This window comes from Leguminivora glycinivorella, chromosome 10, assembly GCF_023078275.1.
Source record: "Leguminivora glycinivorella isolate SPB_JAAS2020 chromosome 10, LegGlyc_1.1, whole genome shotgun sequence".
Lineage (NCBI taxonomy): Eukaryota > Metazoa > Arthropoda > Insecta > Lepidoptera > Tortricidae > Leguminivora > Leguminivora glycinivorella.
The window spans coordinates 15,153,157-15,177,993 of NC_062980.1; the positions used below are offsets into that span (position 1 = coordinate 15,153,157).

General features: G+C 37.4%; 1 protein-coding gene and 1 long non-coding RNA gene across 2 annotated transcripts; both read left to right on the plus strand.

Annotated features, from left to right (window-relative positions):
* The first annotated feature begins 2,885 nt into the window (after positions 1 to 2,885).
* LOC125230397 (luciferin 4-monooxygenase-like) lies at positions 2,886 to 24,711 on the plus strand. Its single transcript, XM_048135536.1, has 12 exons — positions 2,886 to 2,997; positions 3,348 to 3,555; positions 19,098 to 19,287; positions 19,575 to 19,718; positions 20,177 to 20,234; positions 20,278 to 20,331; positions 20,935 to 21,069; positions 21,238 to 21,369; positions 21,824 to 21,904; positions 22,721 to 22,867; positions 23,380 to 23,545; positions 24,392 to 24,711. The coding sequence occupies exons 1-12, from the start codon at positions 2,905 to 2,907 to the stop codon at positions 24,517 to 24,519; spliced, it is 1,536 nt and encodes a 511-aa protein (XP_047991493.1). The 5' UTR covers positions 2,886 to 2,904; the 3' UTR covers positions 24,520 to 24,711.
* LOC125230051 lies at positions 4,502 to 13,321 on the plus strand. The gene is made up of 4 exons (XR_007177482.1): positions 4,502 to 5,222; positions 8,840 to 8,974; positions 9,133 to 9,223; positions 13,019 to 13,321. It is a non-coding gene; the product is annotated as an uncharacterized LOC125230051 (long non-coding RNA).
* Positions 24,712 to 24,837: the final 126 nt, after the last annotated feature.

Consider the following 24,837-nt stretch of genomic DNA (forward strand, 5'->3'; position numbering starts at 1 on the left):
TAGGTATGTACTACAATTTAAAATTAATCAATGCAAATATTACCAATGTCACACGAAAAAAAAAACAAACACAGCATGCGTATTTTTTAAACAATAAACAATATCGCCTAACGGTTTCCGTTTCTGTTTCTACGGGTCAGAAAAAAAAAAGCTTTCGCTCTGCTTAAAGCTCATAAAAATCAAGAAATAGAGCAGTTCATTTGTTGTTGTTTTTTTGGGATGACGGTAGGTGATATTACAGTACGTAATTTGTGCAGTTATTAAAAAATGGGTCCGTTAGCAAAATTGTAACAGTTTTTATAGTAAATAGAAGACCGTTGAGTTCTGAGAAGTGTTTTAGAACGGGACTCTTTGGGACTGTAATCCTAGTTTAGAATCTTCGGTAATTCTCATTACAAATTGATGATGCCGATGATGATGATAATGAATTAATGTCACTCATCAAGGATTATATGTGTGTTAATGTCTTGAGCCCTATTTAGGTAGGGTAAGGTGGGCAACAGAGAACCAGTGGTACACAAGGAACCAACGGTTTTATTTGAAAATGCGACGTTGCCAAACTGCACTGCGAACATAGGCACGCGCCGCTAAGGTTCCCCCGCTCGCTCCCCAGTCGGCGGCCGGTCTGCGTTGAAATTGCACGTGTAGTGAAGTATTTTGTGATTTTGGACAAGAAAACAGAAAAAAATTAAGTATTTAGTTTTTTTATTTTCTCAGAATGTAGTTATGTTTGATTTATCTAATTAATCAGTTGTGCGGAGTGACTATTTCTCTACCTTTTTGACATTCACTGATGCGGCTTTCTTGTGCCGTTTATTTTTTACCGAATTTAAAAAGTGAAAATGTATATCTAGCACACATTGAACCACAAGGCTAGAGTACTCAATGAACCAGGAGGTTCTCTAGGTAATTCTCTAGTTAGCCTTTGGAAGGTCTATTTCGTACAACTTTTGCCATGTTTAAGAGTTAATATAAATATATCTAATATAACGTTACTATATAGTACAAAAATATATGATAATACATATATTATTTAAGTTTTTGAAGTGCAAGACTTTATTTTTCATATAACGAAGAATATTGTGACGATTACATTAGTAAACTACTCTTAGTTTAAATAAATAAGCATTTTTGACATTGTAAATGTTGTATTTATTAAATTGCCCCATATTTACCTAAATCAGTTTGTATATTTTGCAATTATTTATCAAAAACTATGCAATTATATAATGGTAGGTTCATTGTGTACTAGGCCGGTTCATTGAATACATAGTACCGGTTCAGTCTGTACCAGAGATTGTACACAATGAGCCATTGTTCATCTTTTAAAAAAACTAAAATATCTCGACTTCTATTCAGTTTTATTAAAAAATAATGATGAAAATTTAGAGCTAGATAAATAACAAATGCACTGAATAAAAAAAATTGAATTTGGACCTATTATGACTGACTTATTAAGATTTTAATTTTTGGTGGCTCATTGTTGGCAACCTCACCCTACCTACTCCACTCCATTATGTTTTTCAGGATGGGCGTTATGCATAATACTCGGGCAATTTAAGTAATATAGAATAATTATTATCAAACTGCCAACTCTCAGTGGGCACTATATCACTTGGTCCATAATAGAGATGGGCCGAATTTTCGGTAAATATTCGGTATTCGGCATATTCGGCAAGTTTTTCAATGTTCGTATTCGGCCGAATAATTCGGTTGCATTGCCGAATATTTACCGAATAAACAAAGTAAATAACTAATGAAGATCTTACGTATTCCATTGGATAATGAGCTCCTATTTTAGTAGGTTCTAATGAACTACTAAAAAGAGATAATCGCCATGTAAAGGAGGAGCGTTGATGGAAACAACTTGTTGGATGAATGTATGTTTTATTACTGAAATATGAACCTTAAGCTACGGAATATATAGAGAGATTACGTGAAGGTGTGTGTAACGTACAGTGCACACTACACGTCAAAATATGAATAGAATTGTTTTGTAAAAAAGTTGAAAAAACCGTAGTTTAAGAGTTGAGAAGAATTCAGAGTTGTTTTAACTAAGTTTTGTTATCCACTAAATCATAAGAAAATAACATATGTAGTTCTAGTCATATATGTAACCATTATCAATCATTTAATAGTTTTAATCTTAACATATACGGTTAAAGATTATTTATTCCCATAAGAATTACAAATACATATGCTTTCTAAATATGGCGTAACCGAATATTCGGCTGAATGTTCGTTTCGGTAAGAGCTGAACCGAATGTTCGGCCGAATATTCGTATTCGGCAAAGTCCATATTCGGCCCATCTCTAGTCCATAACATATAGGACTTACCACGGACATACCTAGGTACATTTGTGACTTCTTCTTTTCTCTTTCCGCACAGTATAGGTACTTCATACCAAGGCACGTGTGCCAACTTCATGAATTAGGGAATTAAAAATTAAAAATTAAAATTTGTTTATTTCCAAGAAAATACAGTCAAGTATACAATTAAACTGACCTCCACACTAGGCAGATGCCTGTCCCGTGGAGGAGATGGTTCAGGCTTAGGTATCAATTAAAATAATATCATAATTTCAGCTCCAGTTTAGCTTCTTATATTTTAGATACCTAAATCTATAGTTCTTTGATATCATTTCATTTATTTATTCTAAGCGCCTACTAGAAGCCTTGTAGTTGTCTTTCAATCTACAAAGCGAGTATCTAAATCCTAAACAATGTGTAAGTACTAAAAACTTTTACGATTTTTATCTCATCGTTACGTACCTAATACATATCTACGCAATTAGATAATACCAAAATAAATATCACTAAGTATAAAATACTAACGAATATAATCATACGACAGTTGGTCATAGAACGTGGAAGGATTTGCTTGTTTAAAAGTTAGTTTAGATTATGGCGGGGGTTTTGATACAGGCTAGGAGCGACAATCATGTCGGCCACTTTCTTGTGAATTATATGAAGAAAGATCAGGATCAGATTTGTCAGGTACTTACCTAATCAAGTAAATAAATTTTGTAATTTAAACCCGTTCTGCTCCACGCCGGGTCCAAAGGTCCCCATGACTGCACTGCAGCGTACCTACTACCCCTCTGTATTGTATGACGTATACCTACTATGTACATTATAGCGATGTATTTAGAGGATACAGATATATTAGACCTGTTGGACAAGCCATTTCTCAGAACGTGAGTTATTTCTTTCCCTTAAACTGTTCTCTATTTGAAGAGCTTTAGGCGCCTATATACCATTTTTGTTTGTGTGCTAAACGATTCGGACATATTTTTATCGGCGTCATAGACTAGTCTAATTATTAGTTTATGTCTATAAACGAATAGATCGATGCAGCAACCGGTGAGCAAGAAACCAGGAGGTCTGTGCTCGCCCGAGCCATTCGGCTAGCCCAATGCTTCAGAAGACTAGGATTAAAGCCGGGAGACGTCCTAGTGTTGGGCGGAAAGAACCATTTGGATGTCCACATCCCTTACTACGCAGCTCTTGTCAATGGCCTTCCGTTAGCTGGAGTTGACCCACAATTCAAATACAGTGAGTATTGCAAGTTTTTGCTAAGATCATCTGTTATTACTTATTATCTCCTGGGGCTCAATTCGGCATGGCGAATTTGACGTTTCACGTTGACTCTCAAATGATAGTGGATTGGATCACGGGTTGTCGAATACGTGCAGCTGTCATCTGGATTGGTACTAGGTTGGGACTAGAGCTCAGGCAATGTACCGGATAAAATTTTTGTAACATTTATTTTTGATGGAGTATTTTTTAAGTTTTGAGTATTTTAAAAGAACGGACTTCTATCTTTGAAATAAATAACATATGACATTTTTATCACCTCGTATCTCCATTTTCACTGTTACTTGAAGTAAAATGTTTTTTTGCTAATAGACGGTCGTCGTCGTGCCAGCTACACCAAAAAATATTTAAAAAAAATATTGCTTAAAAATATGTTAGTTGATTAATCTCTTTGACTCAAAACTTCGCGATACGTCCGAGCCTTTCTAACAAAAAGATAAAATATTCACAAATAACACCTATTTGTGGAAATCCTAAGCACGGCAAACGATTAAATTCCCTTTTTTGGGTCAAACTTGTAATACTGGCAATACTTTTGGTACACACTTTTGGTCTGCATTTTGCTAACGTGTCACGACTCTAGTATTGATTCTACTTTGATTTTACTCTTGTGTCAAAGTGACAGAATGAGATTGCAATTCGAATCATCATATCATTACAAAGATATGAATTGCGTAATTTTACACGAATTTAATCTCTCATGGCCTGACAATACGAACCAAGGCATGCGTTCTCCTGAATGGCACAGTATATAGACTTTTTTGTCGATGGGTATGGCCGTTATGTTTGGTTTATGACACTTAGACGGGGATTTTGTCGTACCAAAGAGTAAATTGCAAGTTTTTTTCGGCACAACTTGGTTCCTCTACTCGTCGCAAGATGGCGTTGGTATTATTAAACAAGAATGACGTGCATTTGCGTCGGTGTAGACCCATCATGAAAACGTAGATATGATAATTTTATATTTAAAAAAAAGCTAACGTGACATAAATTTGACAAATGTCTAAAAGAAATATAGTATCTTCTGTGTAATATCTTCTTCCGTGCACGTGTGATTTATTGTTTAGTCAATTTAAATATCACTCTAAGTAAGAACTGTTAGACAAAACACTTTATCTCGTAGCATAATTGTATATTTCAATATATCACAGCCATACATTTTTATATTCTTTCAGGTGATTCAGCTTACCCACAGAGGCAAACACTACTGATGGATGCACTGACTTTTGGATGCACCTGTAGGATCTCCAGAAGCTCGTTATACCGCTTTACAAGTTCGAGCCCGCAACTGTATAGAGCAGTGTTTTGGGCGACTAAAAATCAGTTGGCAGTGTTTGTCGTCAATGGAGAAACTGCACTACAAGCCAGCAGCGGCAGCTAAGATCGTTAAAACGTGTTGTGTGCTTGACAATATAGCTAACAAAGCGAATTGTGAACTGCCTCCGCTGAACCGACACGAAGAACAGGAGCAGCAGCAGGAGCAGAGATTAGCGGCGGAGTTTGACGCCCGTCAGCAGAATGCTGATATTTATTTGGCAATGGCTCCTGACAGGTGTTGGCTAAACAAAGAGCTGCAGCTGGGTCGCGCTGCTCGTCAAGCGCTTGTCCGGCAGTTAGCAAATTATGTAAGTAGTTATGGTAGGTCTATTTCAGTTTATAGTTAAGGTGAGCCAAAAAAGCTATATTTTAAGTTCACATCTTAACCATTAGTATAATTATCATTAATTTCATTACAGAACCCATTTTTTCCTAACTTTTGTGTCGTCATGGGAGTGTCGTAAATTAGGTTTCGGGGCTGCTGATTTCAAAATTAATGTTCAATTTGGAATCTGACATTTGACACAAATTCGTCATGGGTATTGCTATATTATATTAGTATAATCAAGAACCATTTAATACTGGACTGACATAGCCCATACAAAAAAGCGTACCCCTGAAAAAAGCTCAATTTTTGGTTCAAAACTAGATGGCATTGTTTTGCAACCCGGGAGTTGAAAAAAACATAATTTCACCTATATTTTTACTTGTTTTTAGGGTTCCGTAGTCAACTAGGAACCCTTATAGTTTCGCCATGTCTTTCTGTCCGTCCGTCCGTCCGTCCGCGGATAATCTTAGTAACCGTTAGCACTAGAAAGCTGAAATTTGGTACCAATATGTATATCAATCACGCCAGCAAAGTGCAAAAATAAAAATTGGAAAAAAATATTTTATTAGTTTGCCCCCCTACATGTAAAGTGGGGTTTGATATTTTTTTTCATTCCAACCCTAACGTGTGATATATTGTTGGGCAGGTATTTAAAAATGAATAAGGGTTTACTAAGATCATTTTTTGATAATGTTAATATTTTCGGAAATAATCGCTCCTAAAGGAAAAAAATGTGCGTCCCCTCTAACTTTTGAACCATAAGTTTAAAAAATATGAAAAAAATCACAAAAGTAGAACTTTATAAGGACTTTCTAGGAAAATTATTTTAAACTTGATAGGTTCAGTAGTTTTTGAGAAAAATACGGAAAACTACGGAACCCTACACTGAGCGTGGCCCGACACGCTCTTGGCCGGTTTTTCCATTTAAATCCTTCCGACATCCGATATCGGATCGGATAACAACGGACTAAGACAATAGATACTGTATCCCATCAAAAACAAAACTTGTAAAAACACCAAGTCTTCGCAACTCAGTTTGTTCGCGCCCTTTTCATTCATTATCATTCATATCGTCCATCCCGTTCGCTCTTCCTTATGATAGGTTCAACCTCATTTTTATTTGTCGTGTCACCCGCCTTTTTGCCGACCTTCTTAAAAAATATAAGAAAATACGTCAATCTGCTAAACTAAAAGACATTCGATGTCAATGTGAAAAAATATCCGCAACGACGAATAAAGTTATAATTATTAATTAAATAAATAACGATTCGCGAGTGTACACAAGAAAGAGTGAACCAAGTAAATATTCGAAAGGGTGGCCGCCCGCTGAACTGTCGAGAAAACAACAGCAGTAAGTTCGGCACGCATCAATTACCATAATTTTATTTTTGCGTTTTATTTTATTTTATATTACAATAGTTCGTCAGGAACTACGTAATCGCTGGTCCTTCAACACAGTTCTTCTGGCGTAAAAAAGAGTTGAGATCCCTGTAATACCAAGTCGGTTAATTTATTCAGTCCCTAATACTTTAAAGGACCTTCTGCCATAAATTATTACGTAGTTTACTAATAGCTATACTTTCGTATTTTGCATTTCTCATGATGCGTCGAATAGCATTCAAATGTATAAGATGAAAACTCGACTCGACGCCGCTCGATTCCGCATATGTGGAAGCCAGGCTTTATGGAAAAAGTAGGTTTTTGTGACAACTACCAATAAGATTTTGCCAGGGAGACTAGAGATAAGGAGGAAAGTCTGTCGAAGTAGAACAGTCGCAAAAATGACCGGCTGAGCCTTTATAATTGCAGTTACAAATATCTCCGCTTGGAGCGCATGTCTCGCTCAATGATCAGCGATGTGAGATGACATTAGACGTTCTTTTTAACCGACTTCAAAAAAGGAGGAGGTTCTCAATTCGACTGAATGTTTTTTTTTTTTTTTTGTATGTATGTTACTCGATATCTCCGAGAATCGTGGACCGATTTTCAAAATTTTTTTTTTGATCGAACGGGTATAACCCCGAGATGGTCCCATTGGCACCAAGTCAGGGTCTGATGATGGGATCTTGGAGAAATCGAGGGAACTCTTCAAATGTTATAGGCACATGTAATGTTTTTGGTGTATTTTTCAAAGTTACACCAGTATTTACGCCTGACGGTAGTAATTTTATGTGGCTGAGCTGATGATGGAAGGTCAACTCCTCAATGGTTAGGAGTTAAGGGATAATTCTTTCACTACTGTACATATATTCGGACTGATACATATAATATCACTAGGAACCACTAAAAATCAACAAATAAATTAACTTTTTAACAAAAAATAAAACCGCCTTCAAAAATAAGCGCGTTACAAAACACGGAGAAACTAAAAAGCAAAAAATAATAAACCTTTGAATTCATATTTCTTATCGTATTGCAATAATCTAAACATCCAAATTATAAACAAATCAATTATTTTTGGAGTCGAGTCGAGTCGAGTCGAATAAAAGTGACGTTATTCTAAAACAAATTTAAAAAAACCGGTCAAGTGCGAGTCGGAATCGCCCACCGAGGGTTCCGTACAAACTTTCAAACTCCCCAGTTAAAATAATCTCACGTTTTCACATACCTCTAACGACTTGACTAGAAGACAAAAGTATAGGTACTAATGAGCATTATTGTGTATAGCGCCATCTCTCGGTGAATTCGCTAACTAATTTGCGCGACCATATTAGTATGTTGGTTTTTCAGGGATTATTCTTTATAATGTTAACCGATTTAAACAATTTTTACTTTATTGGAAAGAATTTGATTTACGTAACATCTCGTATTAATTTGAAGTACTATATACATCCGCAAAGGTGGGTAAATTAAAAGTAAAAATCTGAAAAGTTTTTTGTGAATTAAAAAAAAGGTTTTCAAGATACAAACACGATTATATTTTTCCTGTAATATTTAGCATAAAACAAATGTTTCCTAAAATTTTCATAATTTTTCGTTGGTAAACTTCGGAGATAAGGGGGGGGGGGAACGGTATTTTTTTTTACATTTTCCTTCAAAATTACTTTTTTTCCACAACAAAAATTTAAAAAAAAATAGTTTATTTACGTTCAATTTGAGCTCTTTCTAACGATACCCCACTTGACCTAGTAACTTGAAATTTACAGTTTGCCCCCCTTTCATTTTGGCCATGTTCTACAATTAAAATTAATAAATTAAAAAAAATTATATGTTCTATTTGTAGAGGTTCACAATGTTCACAACTATTAACTAAATTTCAAGTTGATAGCATTAGTAGTTCTCGAGATATTTAGGAATGTGACAGACGGACAGAGTCGCACCATAAGGGTTCCTGTTGTACCTTTTTGGTACGGAACCCTAAAAATGATATTGCGCTACCTCTTTCTTAGTTTGCCCCTTCTATTCGGGCCCCGTAACGCCTAGGGTTCTGTTGCCTACGTATTGACTTATTGAGGTGGCGTTCTTTTGTGACATGTCGAAACCTGCGCTGTTCTGATGTTGGAATCCATGAAGAGTTGAGGGATTTTTTAGCAACTCAAGCATTTTCTCTTGTAAATTAACACTAATTAACTTGTAAATTTATTTTTTATGTTACAGTGATTCTTCATCGGACCAAGGCCGATTTGTCCAGGACCAATTTTCGGATCTCCTGGGCTTCCTGGAACAAGGACTAGTGATTGTTTCGAGGAGCTTTCATGGTGTTGGCTCTTGATATTTTATCGTGAAACGCAGGTATCCTTTCAATTGCTAGTTTTTCAATTCCACATTCGACGTTCAAATACAACTTTGCCCCCTTGTATAACAAATAACTATTACTGCCAAGTGCCAAGCCCTTTGCACACGCCAATGGTTGGAAACTTCTGATTTATTCGTGATCATTATTATTGCAGATTTAATGATGAAGGCGCGTCGGAACCCAAACGTCAAGAATCGCCGACGTTCACGGAAGCAGCTACAATGAGCGGAGAATCTGAGAGCCAGGTATAGTTCGTCCGGCAGTGTAAGAGCCAAAAGCCATAAAGATAAGCTAATTATTCATCTATTGTTAACCATTGTATGCCATTGTAACAAGTTTTATGGCTTTTAGCTCTTAAACCGTCGGACAGACTATAATAAGTTTAACAAAATTGAAAATATCTGTGTATCTACAATGCCAACAATAGAGGAAAAACGACTTAACCATTTAATGCACAGCGATGTATATATGCATCATCTATTTTTGACTGTAATGACAGCATGTCAAAATACAAATTTGAATTAATCTTTGTCAAGGTCATGCATTTAAGGGTTAAATTTATAAAAATAAAAGCTTGAATTCATAAAAAAATACTGAACTGATTATTTGAAAAGAGTTATGTCCCTTTTTTAACAGACTTTTTTTATCGAAAATAAAGGAGGTTATATAATTATTAGGGTTCATGTTTTTCTTTAACTTTACCGCCGCTCCAAATCTCAAGGAAGGGGTTCTCAATTCGTCGTTTTTTGGTTTTAGGGTTCCGTACCAAAAAGGTACAAAAGGAACCTTTATGGTCCCACTCTGTCCGTATGTCTGTCTGTCTGTCATATTTCTAAATATCTCGAGAACTAGGTAATTTTGCTATCGATTTGAAATTTGGAACAGGTATGAACATTTTTAACTTCTAATGGCAAACTGTAAATCATGTCAAGCTACTACGTCAAGTGGGGTATCGTATGAAAAAGCTCAAATTGTACATATCAAAACTATTTTTAACCGCCGCCTCAAATCTGTCAAGGAAGGAAGGTTCTAGGGATGGTCAGAGGGCGCTGCGAGTCCTTGTATAGATTACTCATATGAGAGATAATTTCGACCTCAGCATCTGTGACCTGGGTGGCCGAGCGGAAATAGGCATCTGCCGCGATTGCAGGGTACGTTGGTTCGATTCCAGCCTCAGGCACTGGAGGCCTTGGTCACTTTTTCTTTCATATGTGTAATTTATTTCGGTTTTAAAAACTAATCAGATTTAAAATTCAATTTAACCACCCTTGCGGATTTTATCGAACAGATCGAACTACAAATGAATACGAGATTATACGTAAAAAAAATCTCTTCTAAATAAAGATTAAACTATGCAAATGAGTTAACATTAAGAAATAATTATCCCTGAAAAACTAACATACTAAACAGGTCGCGCAAATTAGTTAGCGAATTCACCGATACCTATAGGTAATTATAGTCAAATCTTTAAAGTTATAGGTACATATATGAGATACATGAGATTATTTTAACTTTTGTAAGTTTGTACGGATACTACTCAGTGGGCCAGTCCGACTCGCACTTGACCGGTTTCTTTATGTTGTCGATTTCTCCGTTGTTACAGGACCGATTTCATTTTTTTTTTGATTGAATGTATATATGTATACAGATTTGAGATTAGTCCTATTTTTATCAAAACCCAGTTCTGATGATGGGATCCTGGAGAAATCAAGGCAACTCCTCGAATCTTGAAGGCATACATGTGGTGATTTTTGTGTTTTTATAAGAACAGCATGCATATACGTACGGAACAGTGACATTTGGTGCAGTGGAACTGCTGATGATGGTCAGAACGGAACTCCTCAAGTCTGAAAGGCACACTCATAGTGACTTTGGTATTTTTATAAGAACAGCATGCATTTATGTTCAGAACAGTGGAACTCAGTGCAATGGAACTGATGATGATGGAAATGGATCAGAATGGAACTCCTCAAATCTGCACGGCACACTTACAATGAATTTGGTATTTAAATGAGAATAGCTTTAATTTAAGTACATTCATAACAGTGACATTTGGTGCAGTGGAACTGCTGATGATGGTCATAAAGGAACTCCTCAAATCTGGACGACACACTTATAGTGACTTAATTTAGTATTATTATAAGAACAGTATGCATTTACGTTCAGAACAGTGGTCGCGTTAGAGCTCGCGGGTTCGAACCCCGGATCGCACTAATGAGGTTTTTGGAATTTATGTGCGAAATGTCATTTGATATTTGCCAGTAGCTTTTCGCTGAAGGACAGCATCGTGAGGAAACCGGGTAATCCTAATAAAGCCCTAATTACCCATCGGGTTGGAAGGTCAGGTGGAAGTCGCTTTCGTTAAACTAGTGCCTACGCCAAATCTTGGGATTGATTGTCAAAGCAGACCCCAGGCTCCCAAAGACCATAACTTTAATTTATTCAGGTATACATATATTGGTTTTTGTGTTATTATAAGAACAGCATGCGTTTACGTACGGTCGACTACAAAGAGATGTATACACTTTTTCAGCTTCTTGCATCGTAATAAGGTGAGAAATGGATACATCTCTTTGTAGTCGACCGTACCGAACAGTGACATTTAGTGCAGTGGAACTGCTGATGATGATCAGAACGGAACTACTCAAATTTGAACGAGACACTTATTATGACTTTGGTTTTAGGATTCCGTACCTCAAAAAGGAAAAACGGAACCCTCATAGGATCACTCGTGCGCCTGTCTGTCCGTCTGTCACAGCCTATTTTCTCCAAAATTACTTGAGTTTGGGGTTGGTGCAGTGGAACTGCTTATGATGATCAGAACGAAACTTCTCAAAGACGACACAAAAGGATCTTTGTTTGCTAAGCATATTGAGTTTTTAACTCAAATTTTGTCAAACTCGATTTCTTATAGGTAGTCGGATATTGGATTCATGACGAATTGAGGGAACTCCTTAAACCTTAACGGTAGGTATACGTTCGGTTATTGATGTATTCATTTGTATTTCCATCAAATAACCAGACATTGAAAGCAGTTTTAAAAAATACACATTTCTACACAACATGGAACTTGACTGTACTTAAAATAAATTATTTAATACCATGCACGAAATAAAGCATCAGATAAATATAAGGAAAACATGGATAGAAGTTATTTTTAAATACAAATTCTATTTAATTCGTCAGGTAGAAATATATAAAGTAAATGAGTTGAACGTGACGTCACTCAATTCGATTTCATATTAGCAAAACGTTAAAATTCGTTTTGACAGTTCTTAAAGGAAGCTGATTTGACTAGGAGGCAAGTAGCCTATTCAACATTCGTAAGTACCTTCACCAGAACTCCAAAAGCGGCGGTTTTTTAGGGTTCCGTACCAAAAAGGTACAAAAGGAACCTTTATGGTGCCGTTCCGTCCGTCTTGTGTGTCCGTCCGTCTGTCACATAACTTAATATCTCGAGAACTACTTATATTACGGCTTTTTAACCGGAGCTACAGTCCGGTCTGGGAGAAAGCGAAAGCGCAACTTGGCATGTATTAAGTGCAAAATAGCAATAGAGTGCGATGAAAAAACATTTTCCCCCTCACTAGCTCGGAAACACGTGTTTTGTCCTTTAATACCAGCGGGTAAAAACGCATTTTATCCACTAGTGGGTAAAGTAATTTGACCTTGAATAAAGTCAAATTAACTGCTTTAAAATTGATAAATGTAGGTGAATCTAGTAATAAAGATGATTTACCACCTGTGGAACTACTGGAAGCAGTGATAAACGCATTTTTTGCGTTGTAGTTTCCTCGCTATAGTGAGGGGAAAAGTTTTGTGTTACACTCGGGTGCAAATGTATTTTACTTCTCGTGTTTTAAAACACGCAAGTTTAGAGTTCTATTCTCGAACCACTCACTTCGCTCGTGGTTCAACTATAGAATCCTTTCACTTGCTCATTTTTCAATTCCACACTCGGCGTTAAAATACAACTTTGCCCCCTAGCATAACAAATAACTGTTAATTAATGTTCATTGACTAAATCACCATTATCACAGGAATGCGGAGCACCTAGCTACTACTAAAATGGAGAACCCGGACCTATTAGCGACATGGAACTGACCAGGACCGTCGTGGGCTCCTCATGTGCCACCCCCGGATACCTTTTCTGATTGTGGTGTTTACAGTACAGTAGTGTACATATTCATGAAAAAAAAATTGTAGGTACTTTTTTACATTTTTAAAAAACGCACTCTGCATGGTTTTGGAGTTTCGACTTCGTGCTAGATAAAAACTCCCAGGCAAGAGCAAACAATTTTTTTTCCTAGCCTATATTTGTGACCCACTGCAAAGGCCTCTCTTTTCTTCCGCCACCCACACAGACCAATACAACAAGACGGCCCTTACAGGGCGACTCGCGGTCACCAAGCATACGACAAATCAGGTTTATAAAAGTTTGAAGGCGTGCGACACCGATCAGTAGCGCCCAAGTATACGACCCGCTAACAGTGTCCGTGTCCACTCGGGAAAAAATCTTAAATAATCAAATTTGGTTGCAAACAATGGTCTCTTACAGCATAAAGTGGTGTGGCAAGTCTTCTAACACTTCTACATATAAAAAAGATGGAATAACATTCCACAGTTAAGTCAAATTAATTATTTTGTTGAATATTGTTTATTATCCGCGGAGTTCATTTATACTGGTCAATATGGTTGTGCTGAGCGGCGCCGAGGCGCGTCCATCCCTTTTTGCCGAGTTAACAATGTGATATGCTATCCCTTTCACGTAAACGACTAGGCATGGGGCCATGTTAGTTTATGTCTGTTGCGGGAACTTCGTACTGCCGTTCGTACCATGTGCTACCATTTTATGAAATATAAAAGAAAGCAGATTTGTAATAGTGAATAATTATCTAGAATCTGTAGAGTCTGTAGTGGTATTTAGTTCATTGATTAGTTTAGAATATTTAGTTGGTAATTTAACTTAATAAACGTAAGTAAAAATGCACAGTTTAGTTATTAGAATGATTTTTATTGAGATGCTATCACAATCATCATCCTCCTTGCGTTATCCTGGCATCGGCATTCGCCACGGCTCATGGGAGCCTGGGGTCCGCTTTGGAAACTACTACCAAGATTTGGCGTAGGCACTAGTTTTATGGAAGCGACTGCCATCTGACCTTCCAACCCGAAGGGTAACTAGGACTTATTATAATTTAATTATAATATTATAATTTGTTGCAAAACAAATTCACCACAGTACTGGTACCGGTACCATTGTCTATAATAGACATGTCCCATTCCCATCCCTGCTGCTAATCGTAAAGGCGCGCCATTATTTGAAACGACCAATGGCAGCACCGTGCGCGCCCGCCTCACCCCGCAAGGATTGGTGATTTGCGTCTCGAACAATATCTCTTGCATTTGGCTTCTAGTGGGGTGTTCTGTGGCCACCCATCACGTTTTGCCGCCTGCTTCGGCTAGCCGCTGCAAAATACGTCGAGGTCATCTCGCCTCGTTTTTTTTGGTCTACCTCTGCCCCGACTAGTCGGGTGGTGTCCAGTTAGCAAACTATACACCCTGTTTCTATTTTAAATTATATGTGTTGTATTCTTTTCTTGTACAATAAAGTGTTTACTTACTTACTTTTTTGAATTCCGTTAACTTTAAGGGAAGGTTCTTTAGATTAAATACGATTAATTTCTCAAAAAAGCTAGCGTCTTGACTGTTACGTTTACCGAGTTTGAAAAAATAATAGTTATTTGTTTTACAAGGGGGCAAAGTAGTTGTTTAACTGGACGTGCCAATATTGATACCTGAGCAAGGGAAAGATTTCAATATTGAACCGCGAGCGTAGCGAGTGGTTCAAAAAGTGGAATCTTGAGCGTTGCGAGGGTATCGAGGCACGAAGGTAAAAGGAACTTTGCCACCGACTATATATATAGAGCAGCGAAGTGGTCCAATGATAGCAACCTTCCCCTATAACTCTTTCATTAGATTTTTATAATATTAGGTAAAAGACATGGAGACAGCCAATTTTTGGCTTCACTTTTTAACGTGCTAATTCTATAGAGCCAGGTTTCTGGGCTCTCTGGTGATTCTGTGTTTTAAACACATCTTTAGAATAAAAGCTTTACCTTATGTCAAAAAAGTATTTTATTTGAATAAAGGTATTTTGAAGATACCTATTTTTCATTTTGTATTTCAAATACCTTTTTCTAAAACTATTTTGTATTTTTATTTGAAATAGGTAAAAAACCAAAGTATTTGCATTTTGTATTTAAATACATTGCTGGAGAGCATCACTTTGTTTTTCTGTCAATGAAAAGAAGAATATAGTAACTATGTATGAAGTCCATGTAGAGGCACTGCGTTTCAATATTAAGTATCAGTGTGAGATAAGATTTTTCAAAATAATAGTCACGATATTTGTTTAATTTGATAGTCACGTGTATTTAAACTGTAGTAAGTATCTACATTAGTTCAGAGTTTATTGCTGGGTGTGGCCATACTGTAGATAGAGCTCTTTCTTGTACTGTGCCCTTAGGTTCCCCCTTTGTAATAATTGCAGTGGTTCTTCAAATCATACATGCGGTAAATAATGCGGTCGTGGCACGGAATATCTACTAGCTGAAGAAGAGTTACTGTCAAAGTAAAATGTGTAATCACAGTGCCTATACTGCTATCTCTCGACACAGGCTTAAAACTTTTGAACCACAGTTTTGAAAATTTGACCCATATTCTTAGCTTGATATGAGTTAAAGTGTAAAATACTAATATTGGCGCCATCTAGCCGAGCACCCCCAAAGGTGTAAAGCCATCTAAGCCACCGTACCTTTTTCTTTATAGTTCTGAGTTTGGCCGTTTTCTTCCTATCTGTCTATACGGAGTTATATAATTGTCTTCCCCTGTTGTAAATAGCAATAGTAACAATAGTTGTGGAGTATACAGATGTATGCGACTAAATAAATGTACAAATGTGTTCTGTGACACAAACATTTAAGACATCAAATAAAGTTTAACGAAGCTTGTTCAGTTGTTTTATTGGGCATATTCTATTATATTTACGATCGAATGCAAAAGTATCTCCAAATGTGGTGTTACCATAGGTACAATATTTGTGAGCGTCAGAATGGCGGGTGTACATCAAGCAATCCTGGTGTGGTATACGTCAGGAGTTAGTGCTAGCAATGTGCCAAATGTGCGCCAAAATTCGAGCAATGTGCTCTTTGAACTCCAGAGATATTTAAGAAATTAATGACACCCGCCATTCTGACGTCAGGTTGGCGGGTGTACTTCCAGTTCTAGCTAATGGCTGCTTACTCGAGGGTGAAAGTACTGCCTAAGGTTAGTGCTCGCAATGTGCTTCCACATGTATGAAACACACACTAATTCAGAGAGCCGTTGAAGAGTAATATGGGATTGAATTAAATATATCTATAACGCCTGCTGAAATAAAATAGCAATGTTCATTGCCTGCAATGCAGCATTAACATGCAGGCGCTTTTCACAAAAAAGTGATACTCATAGATATATTTATTCAATCCCATATTACTCTTCAACGGTTCTCTGAATTAGTTTGTGTTTCATACATGTGGAAGCACATTGCGAGCACTAACCTCAGGCAGTACTTTCACTCTTGAGTAGGCAGCCATTAGCTAGAACTGGAAGTACACCCGCCAACCTGACGTCAGAATGGCGGGTGTCATTAATTTCTTAAATATCTCTGGAGTTCAAAGAGCACATTGCTCGAATTTTGGCGCACATTTGGCACATTGCTAGCACTAACTCCTGACGTATACCACACCAGGATTGCTTGATGTACACCCGCCATTCTGACGCTCACCAATATTTTGTGTTGTAGAATTAATTTGCCAGTGTAAAATACTAACGGAACAAAGAGTTTGCACATTTTTGTCAATATTTTTGTAGGTAAGTGCGTACTATACTTTGTCAAACAAGTGTGTCAGTAAACAAGAACAAAGAAAACTATATGCATCCTTTTCTTTAGGGTGCTATAAAAATACAACTGTATTTGTATATCGGCAGCAATATTGTGGGCATGGCAATCACATTGAATTTTAAGCGTAGCGAGGGATTTCGATAATAGTAGGTATTGAAATGTTAACGCCCAAGATGTAAATTATTAATTATGTGACAGACATTTAAAGGTATGCAAACTCGTTGCGTTAATATTCTGTACTGACAACAAAGTTCTCGAACAGAAAATTGTCAGTTTGCTCCCTCGTAGAAAAAAAACAAAGTCCCTTTTTGTGTGGGTGAGGTAAAAAACTAATCTCCGCCTTATACAAATCATTATTATTATCATAATACAAATCATTTATTCTTGATAAATATAAACAATACAAACACATATTTAATAGTTGTGTTTGTATGTCATTGAAATGAAAACATTGGCACAAAAAAGATAGGAATTTCAATTGCAGTTTAATGGATTTAACATGTTCAAGCTATTTTGTCAATGTGAATGAGGAGACACACTGACATGTTATCCCGCCGGGCACTGACATTTTAGGCGGCGCCTGTACGTAAGTGTAATAATGGGCATGTCATTGTCGTTCATATGTGTGAGAGAGAGAAAAATATATCTTCTTCTCACTCTCACGTATTAAATTCTTTGTCTGTGCAATGGACTTATAAGGTGGCGCCATCTGTCACAAGCTTCGAGTGTGCCTCCTCATTGAATTTCAATGCAAACCCCTTGTATACTAGTGTCTGTACAGAAAGTGAGGAGTCGTGAGTCGTGGAATGTATTAGACCCCATACATTTCACGACTCTTCACTTTCCGGCCAGACTCTATGAATGGCGGCTCTGTAGGAGAAAAAAAAATTCAATTTAAGTATTTTGTAAAATGTGTGAATGTACTTACGACTTGATCCGTAAGCGTGGTTTAGAAGCAACTTGAGATTGGGTGACGTGTATATACCTCCTATAATTTGTGGCGTTTATTTCATAATGTGTGGAGCTAGCATTATGTGACGTGTAGATGTCGGTTTCACAAAAATAACGCTTGTCAATAAAGCTTCATTGCTGCTAAAATTCGTTTAATAATAGTCTTTATCGACCATCACCAGTGTAACCTCTTTTTGATAGCCGGTAAATGACATGTTTAGTTCCGCTACTCGCCACCGCATCGTGCACAGCGTTTCCATAGACAAAAAAGTCTAGCGACCAAATCCACATGTACCAAAAGCTGTCAACGGTAAAAAGGACACATGAATCATATACCGTTTTGCTTAATGTAAAAAACTATAAGCCCTATTGTACTAAGATAAAGTTGATTTTAGATTCATATTTTTTTTCAATTAATACGTTTTGGTTGGCTCAAAACCAACTTGCGATCCGATCTCACATGCGACCATTATCCACAGTTGATTTTGAAATGATACCACTTGACAGTTAGATAACGGTTCGAATAGGGCCCCTGAGTCATACGGCTTGCACAATGCTTCAGAAGACTACTTATGGTTAAAACCGGGAGACGTCCTAGTTTTAAAGAGGAAGATGTAAGCAGATGCAGCAGTGTGATGGTAAGCAGTCTCTGTAGCCTGTGGACGCCTGCAACTCCAAGAATTCTCTTCTACATGCGATTTGCCAACCATAACAATCCGCACGCTCTTTGAACTCTGGCAACTTTATTAGGTGCGTTACGCTTGGAAAGAGTCAAAAAGTTTAAAATAAGCGAAACATTCCAGCTGAATACTTATGTAAAATATTGCAGGATCGCGATCGTATTGTTGACATTCCCGAATAAAAATCACCAAAATATCGAGTTAATTGTATGAACACCACCTTGAATATAATTTTTACTTACCTATGCGAAGATGTTGGGAAGAGGTTGAAGGGCCGAATTTTGATTAGATGTCGATTTCTGAGTAAATTTAAAGAATAGCACAAAGAATCCCGACAACGCACGCGACGAATGCGCACGTCGTTTGCGCATAAGTAGTTTACGGAATTTATTAACAGTTTCAATTTATAAAAAATCTTAAAAATTCTCTGAAGCCCCAGAAACAATTTCAATGATTTTGGAGTCCCTTCAACTTTCTGCTTTCAAAATGCTGATAATTCAAAAAAAAATTATCATTTTTACTACTATTGTTTTTTCCTTGCAGCTGAAATAAAGGAGCTTTTCAAAATAGTGGAACCGAAAGTGGCATTTTGTCAAAACGTAATGTACGAGGACTATAGCCGTGCTGCAAAAGATTTAGGACTCGACATTAAAATATTCACGTTTGATGGTGAAAATTCCATGACTAAGTTGATGAACACTTACACGGATCTCGAGCCTGAAGAGCAGTTTAAGTGAGTAATTGAGACTTGAAAGTTTAAACAGTTGGCATTTGTATCAAACTCTCAAAAAACCTGACCTAATGGGTAAAACTTAAAAGCTGTGGACAATTTTAGAAAAGTATTTCCCTGATTTTCCAGATTCCAATATAGGCTCCTCAATCTCCTCATGAGAAAGACAGCGAATTTACCGTAGATACCTACAACATTTGCTTTTATATCTTCTCCACTCTACCTCTATATATCCTCTTCGATAGAATGTTTATGGTTAGTTAAATATGGGTATATTGTAATTTTTTTAGAGTCGCCGAGTTCGATGTGTCCAAAGTGTACTGCTGGTTGGTGAGCACGAGCGGTTCCACTGGCTTCCCAAAGGTGGCAGCACTGTCGCACTCCAACGTGCTACAGAATGTGGAGTTCTTCAGTCATGCAGCCCCTCCAGGGGGGTTAGTGCTTAATATTTTATTTGTTTCATCATCATCCCTTTTTCACCCACTGCCGAGCATCCAGTAAGGTGCAGTAGGGTAATTTAGAAAGAACATAAAAATCACCATGATTTGCATCAAGATTCCCCTTTCGAAAATACCCGAGCATTTCTGTGATACGAAATTACGCCATTGCAGCTTACACCTCTCGTCCCGGTCGTGGGCTAATCTCATTCAATTGTGTGGTTGTTTTATCATTTAGTGTGGAAATAACAAAAATAGTGGGGATCCTTCTAATATATTATATTACAGATTGTAAACGATTAATTCTCAACCAGTTCTCGTGAAATTTTGTGACTAAGTTAAACAGTTTTCTGTGTTCTTAACTCACAGACCCACTTACCTGTCCCATACGTAGCTGATATCAAAGTGTTTAATTATACATATAAGCATACCTACAAATTTTCATCATTTTTCAGTGAGCGTAGAACAGCCATGAACCTATCATCCATTCAATGGATCTCCGCGTGCTTCAATGTACTGTTGATGCATATCAAATGTAAACCATATCAAATTGCAGACATCTGCCCCGTGCACCACTGAACATGTCATCGACCTCATCAATAAGTACAAGGTAGATTATCATTACGAGAACAACCTTCCAATAAGTATTTTTTAATTAAGTATTATAAATGGTCATGGCTACAGTAGTCTGTGAAGACGTGGCCTAGGATGGAGCTCGCCCATAAGCCTGTTCACCTATGCTTTGAAGGTTTCTGGGTTATATGGGCTGGGAAATATAGACGCCGGCAAGGAATTCCACTCCTTGGCAGCGTATAAGAAAAGAAGAAGCAAAGCTCTTTGTGCGAATTCGTCGAATATACCAAGTGAGGGTAAAAACCGGCCGTGCGTCTGTAAAGTCCAATGATGAATGGAATGATGACGGTGGAATAAGCTCGTGTAGCTCTTGAGCACACTCCCCGAAGTGCAACCTGTAAAATGCCGACAGACTGGTGATTTTCCACCAATGGGCCATAGTAAAATGAGGAGAGAAAACTGACAGCGGGGACTCACCTGACGATCGAGCCTTCGCCCCTTAAACTCGCGTAGAAGCACTCTAAAGATACGCTTCGGACCTTTGGCCTTACGCTTTTGTTGGGTTTTGAAGCTCAGCGTCAGGTCGCATAATACGTAATATACGTATGGTATACATAGTCATAATGTTTTTTTTTTCCAGCCAGTAACAACGTTCACAACAGCAACACTGCTGTCGCCCATTCTGCATCATGAGAAACACTGCGACCTCACATGTTTCGATGTCTTGAAAGTCGGCGGCTCCAAGATTTATTTAGAGTTCATGAATGCTTTAAGCGTAAGTATTTCTCTAATAGTTAACTCAGTTTGTCAGTAAAACCTTGGTAAAACCAAGGTAAAACATACGAAATTAAAGTTTTCCATGGGAACTCAAACCTCATCATTTATATGAGTACCTACTTAAGTTGTAAGGTTGTTCGTTAAATAGGTATTCTAATTCTTTCAGGCTCGTGTACGAAAAGATACGAAGATAGTCGTGGGATATGGTATGACTGAATGTGGAGGATCAGTATTTAAGCCCTGTCCTGACGGACCTTTCGGCAATATTGGAGTAGAATATCCGCTGTATCAAGTAAAGGTATGGTTTAGTTGTAGTTTTAGGTTATAGCACGCTTGATTTTTGCAACGCGACATCATACATACTAATACTAGTCTTGCTCACCCAACTCTACCAAGAACCCCAGCAGAACCTTACGCGTTACGTTGCCGACGACTTTTGAGAGATATCCGTGTTCCGAGGTGTTGTAACCGGTAATCTGACACCCGTGGGCAGCCGAGAATGACGTGAGCGGCTGTGTGAGGATGCGTTGGTATTGGTAGTACCCACGTGATGTATGTATGAGTCGAGGAATGTATGAAGCCTGATACATTTTGCGAATTTTCTCTTACAGTTGCCTATTTTAAAGCTCAGCTCTGCTCTGAGTCGATGTTCTAACAAACATATCCTCGTTTGTCTCTGGTGGATCTGTGCAATTCTAAAGACATTGGTAAACTAACTTTGACACCATTGTAATATTTTTTTATCTTTTTAGATAGTTGATCCGGAAACAGAAAAAGTTATTTTAGAACCCAATGTGACAGGAGAACTCCGAGTCAAAGGGCCTAGAATGGAGGCAAGTGTTAATAGTTATTTGTTATACAAGGGGGCAAAGTTGTATTTTAACGCCGAGTGTGGAATTGAAAAACGAGCAAGTGAAAGGATTCTATAGTTGAACCACGAGCGAAGCGAGTGGTTCGAGAATAGAATCCTGAACTTGCGAGTTTTTTAACACACGAGAAGTAAAATACATTTGCACCCGAGTGTAACACAAAACTTTTCCCCTCACTATAGCGAGGAAACTACAACGCAAAAAATGCGTTTATCATTGCTTCCAGTAGTTCCACAGGCGGTAAATCATCTTTATTACTAGATTCATCTACTTTTATCAATTTTAAAGCAGTTAATTTGACTTTATTCAAGGTCAAATTACTTTACCCACTAGTGGATAAAATGCGTTTTTACCCGCTGGTATTAAAGGACAAAACACGTGTTTACTAGTGAGGGGAAAAATAATTTAGGATTCAATAAATTACTATAACTCTCCCGATTTCCTCAGTATCAGAACTACCAGGAAATATGGTAAATGCCATAAAATTATCGGTAAACAAGATAGACTTGTATTTTTATTTCAATATGTATTATAATATTATGACGGTGGTTTTGAAAACCACATTCACAAATTGTTAATTTAATAATTTCTATTGTTTTTGAGTATGATTGACGTTATATTTCTTTATATCCTTGCATGCCAAATTATTATAATTGACGATCATAATGTAAATTCATATAGGTTAACGTAGAATAATTTATACTGTAATTTACCATTATGCTAAACTAAACTATTGATAATAGTAGAGAAAATCTTTTCACATTTTTATTTTTCTTTTAGTGTTATTACAATAATCCTAAAGCAACAGCCGAAGCGTTCGCAGAAGATGGTTACTTAAAATCAGGAGATCTGGTGTATAAGGATGAAAACGGCTATTACTTCTTTGTGGATAGACTCAAAATGCTACTGAAGTACAAAAACTATCAAGTAAGTTTACAGTTAGACAAAAATAACCGTCAGCATATCCATCATCATCATTTCAGCCGTTAGTTGCCCACTGCTGAGCATAAGCCTCCCTTCGTGAACGCCATTTATCCCGGTCTGAGCTAGTCTCATCCAGAGGTGCCCAAAAAATCGTTTTCTAAAGTTTATAAGTTAGTCGTGGTATACGGGTATACGTATATATATGGATAAATCATAAAATCAACTGATTAAAATAAATAGCCGCATGCCTTAGAGTGCAATCCTTACCATAGGAGTAACGATTCAGTCAGCGGAATCAGATATATTTTTAATCAGAGGTACTTTTTAAATACTTATACCTACCTACTACTTAGGTGTTGCAAAATTTAAATACCTAAGTATGTTGTGATCTATAGAACTATTCTAATAATATCTCGTCTCACTATCAATCACCCGCCAGTCCAAATTATCCTCCTGTACCTTATACTTACTGTTCTATTACGTTGACATTTGAGAAATAAACCCCCATCTTACAGGTCATACCTCCAGAGATAGAAGAAGTGATCCTAACGCATCCTGGCGTACAAGACGTATGTGTTACTGGTGTCCCACACATAGATGACGGAGAGCGTGTAGCGGCGTGCATAGTGCGACGACCAGGGTCTACGGTCTCCGCTCAGGAGATCAAGGATCTCGTCGCCAGTAAGTGTACTTTGTATTAGCAGTGATGTTAATGTACTAGTGTGTGTTACTGGTGTCCCGCACATAGATGATGGAGAGCATGTAGCGGCGTGTATACTTAGTGCGACGACCAGGGTCCACCGTCTCCGCTCAGGAGATCAAGGATCTCGTCGCCAGTAAGTGTACTTTGTAGCAGTGATGTTAATGTACTAGTGTGTGTTACTGGTGTCCCGCACATAGATGATGGAGAGCGTGTAGCGGCGTGTATACTTAGTGCGACGACCAGGGTCCACCGTCTCCACTCAGGAGATCAAGGATCTCGTCGCCAGTAAGTATACTTTGTAGCAGTAATAATGTAATAGTGATATTACTCGAAGCGGTGTGCATAGTGTGGCGACAAGGGTTTACCGTGTGCGCACAGGAGATCAAGGATATCATCGCCAGTAAGTGTGGCTATACTTACTTTGCAGCAGTGATACTAATGTACAACTGTGTGTTTAGTGCTCCACCGTGTCCGCTCAGAAAATCAAAGACCTTGTTCCGAGTTACTATACCTACATGAACCTTAAAACAACTTTTCAACGACGCACGATTTACGTTTGAGATTTGTTGTCTTTTTTATATTTGTTGGACCATACCTTTAGCTTTTTAGTTTACTTATTATCGAAAAACTAACATTGGTGTGAAGTCTAATCTTCTACGATGAAAGATTTTAAACATCTTGCAGTTTAGTGTTGTTGTGTTATGGATATTCAGTGGCATTTCAAACCGTTTTGTGAACTCTCCAAAATACTAATTCCTGCTTGAAAAAGTTGCGTAAAAGCAAAATTTGCATCTTTTTAACATTAACTATTTTTTTTATTTCAGGCAAAATGTCTGTTCACAAGCAGTTGTACGGAGGTGTCGTGTTCGTGAATGAGCTGCCCCTCACATCTAACGGAAAAGTTAGTCGTGTTAAAGTGAAAAATATTACAATCAATTCAAAGAGAGAGTAAACACAAATACCTTTTGGGTAGTGCAATAAAATATGAAAGAATTGGTATAGGTATTCGGTTAACTTTAACTTTACTTTAAACTAATGTAGTACCTCATCAGTCTTTAAAATACCTAATTTAAATCTTCTTAAATTATATGTCTGGACGAATTTAATTTATGCAATGTGATATAAGTATAAATTAATGTAAAAAATGTAAGTGTTGTTTTTATTACTAATCCTTTACATTATTTTGACCCGAGGCAGCGTTTTATAAAGCCCGAAAGTTGGACTTACCCATTAAATATTATCAGTAGGCCTAGCACATGATTGCCGCAAG

What these genes read in the sequence shown, in the direction of transcription:
- LOC125230397 (XM_048135536.1), top strand. Translation starts at nt 2,905, where the DNA reads ATGGCGGGGGTTTTGATACAGGCTAGGAGCGACAATCATGTCGGCCAC. An exon ending in TGACCCACAATTCAAATACA is followed by an intron (nt 3,556 to 19,097) that starts GTGAGTATTGCA and finishes TTTTCCTTGCAG; the next exon opens with CTGAAATAAAGGAGCTTTTC. An exon ending in GATCAAGGATCTCGTCGCCA is followed by an intron (nt 23,546 to 24,391) that starts GTAAGTGTACTT and finishes TTTTTATTTCAG; the next exon opens with GCAAAATGTCTGTTCACAAG.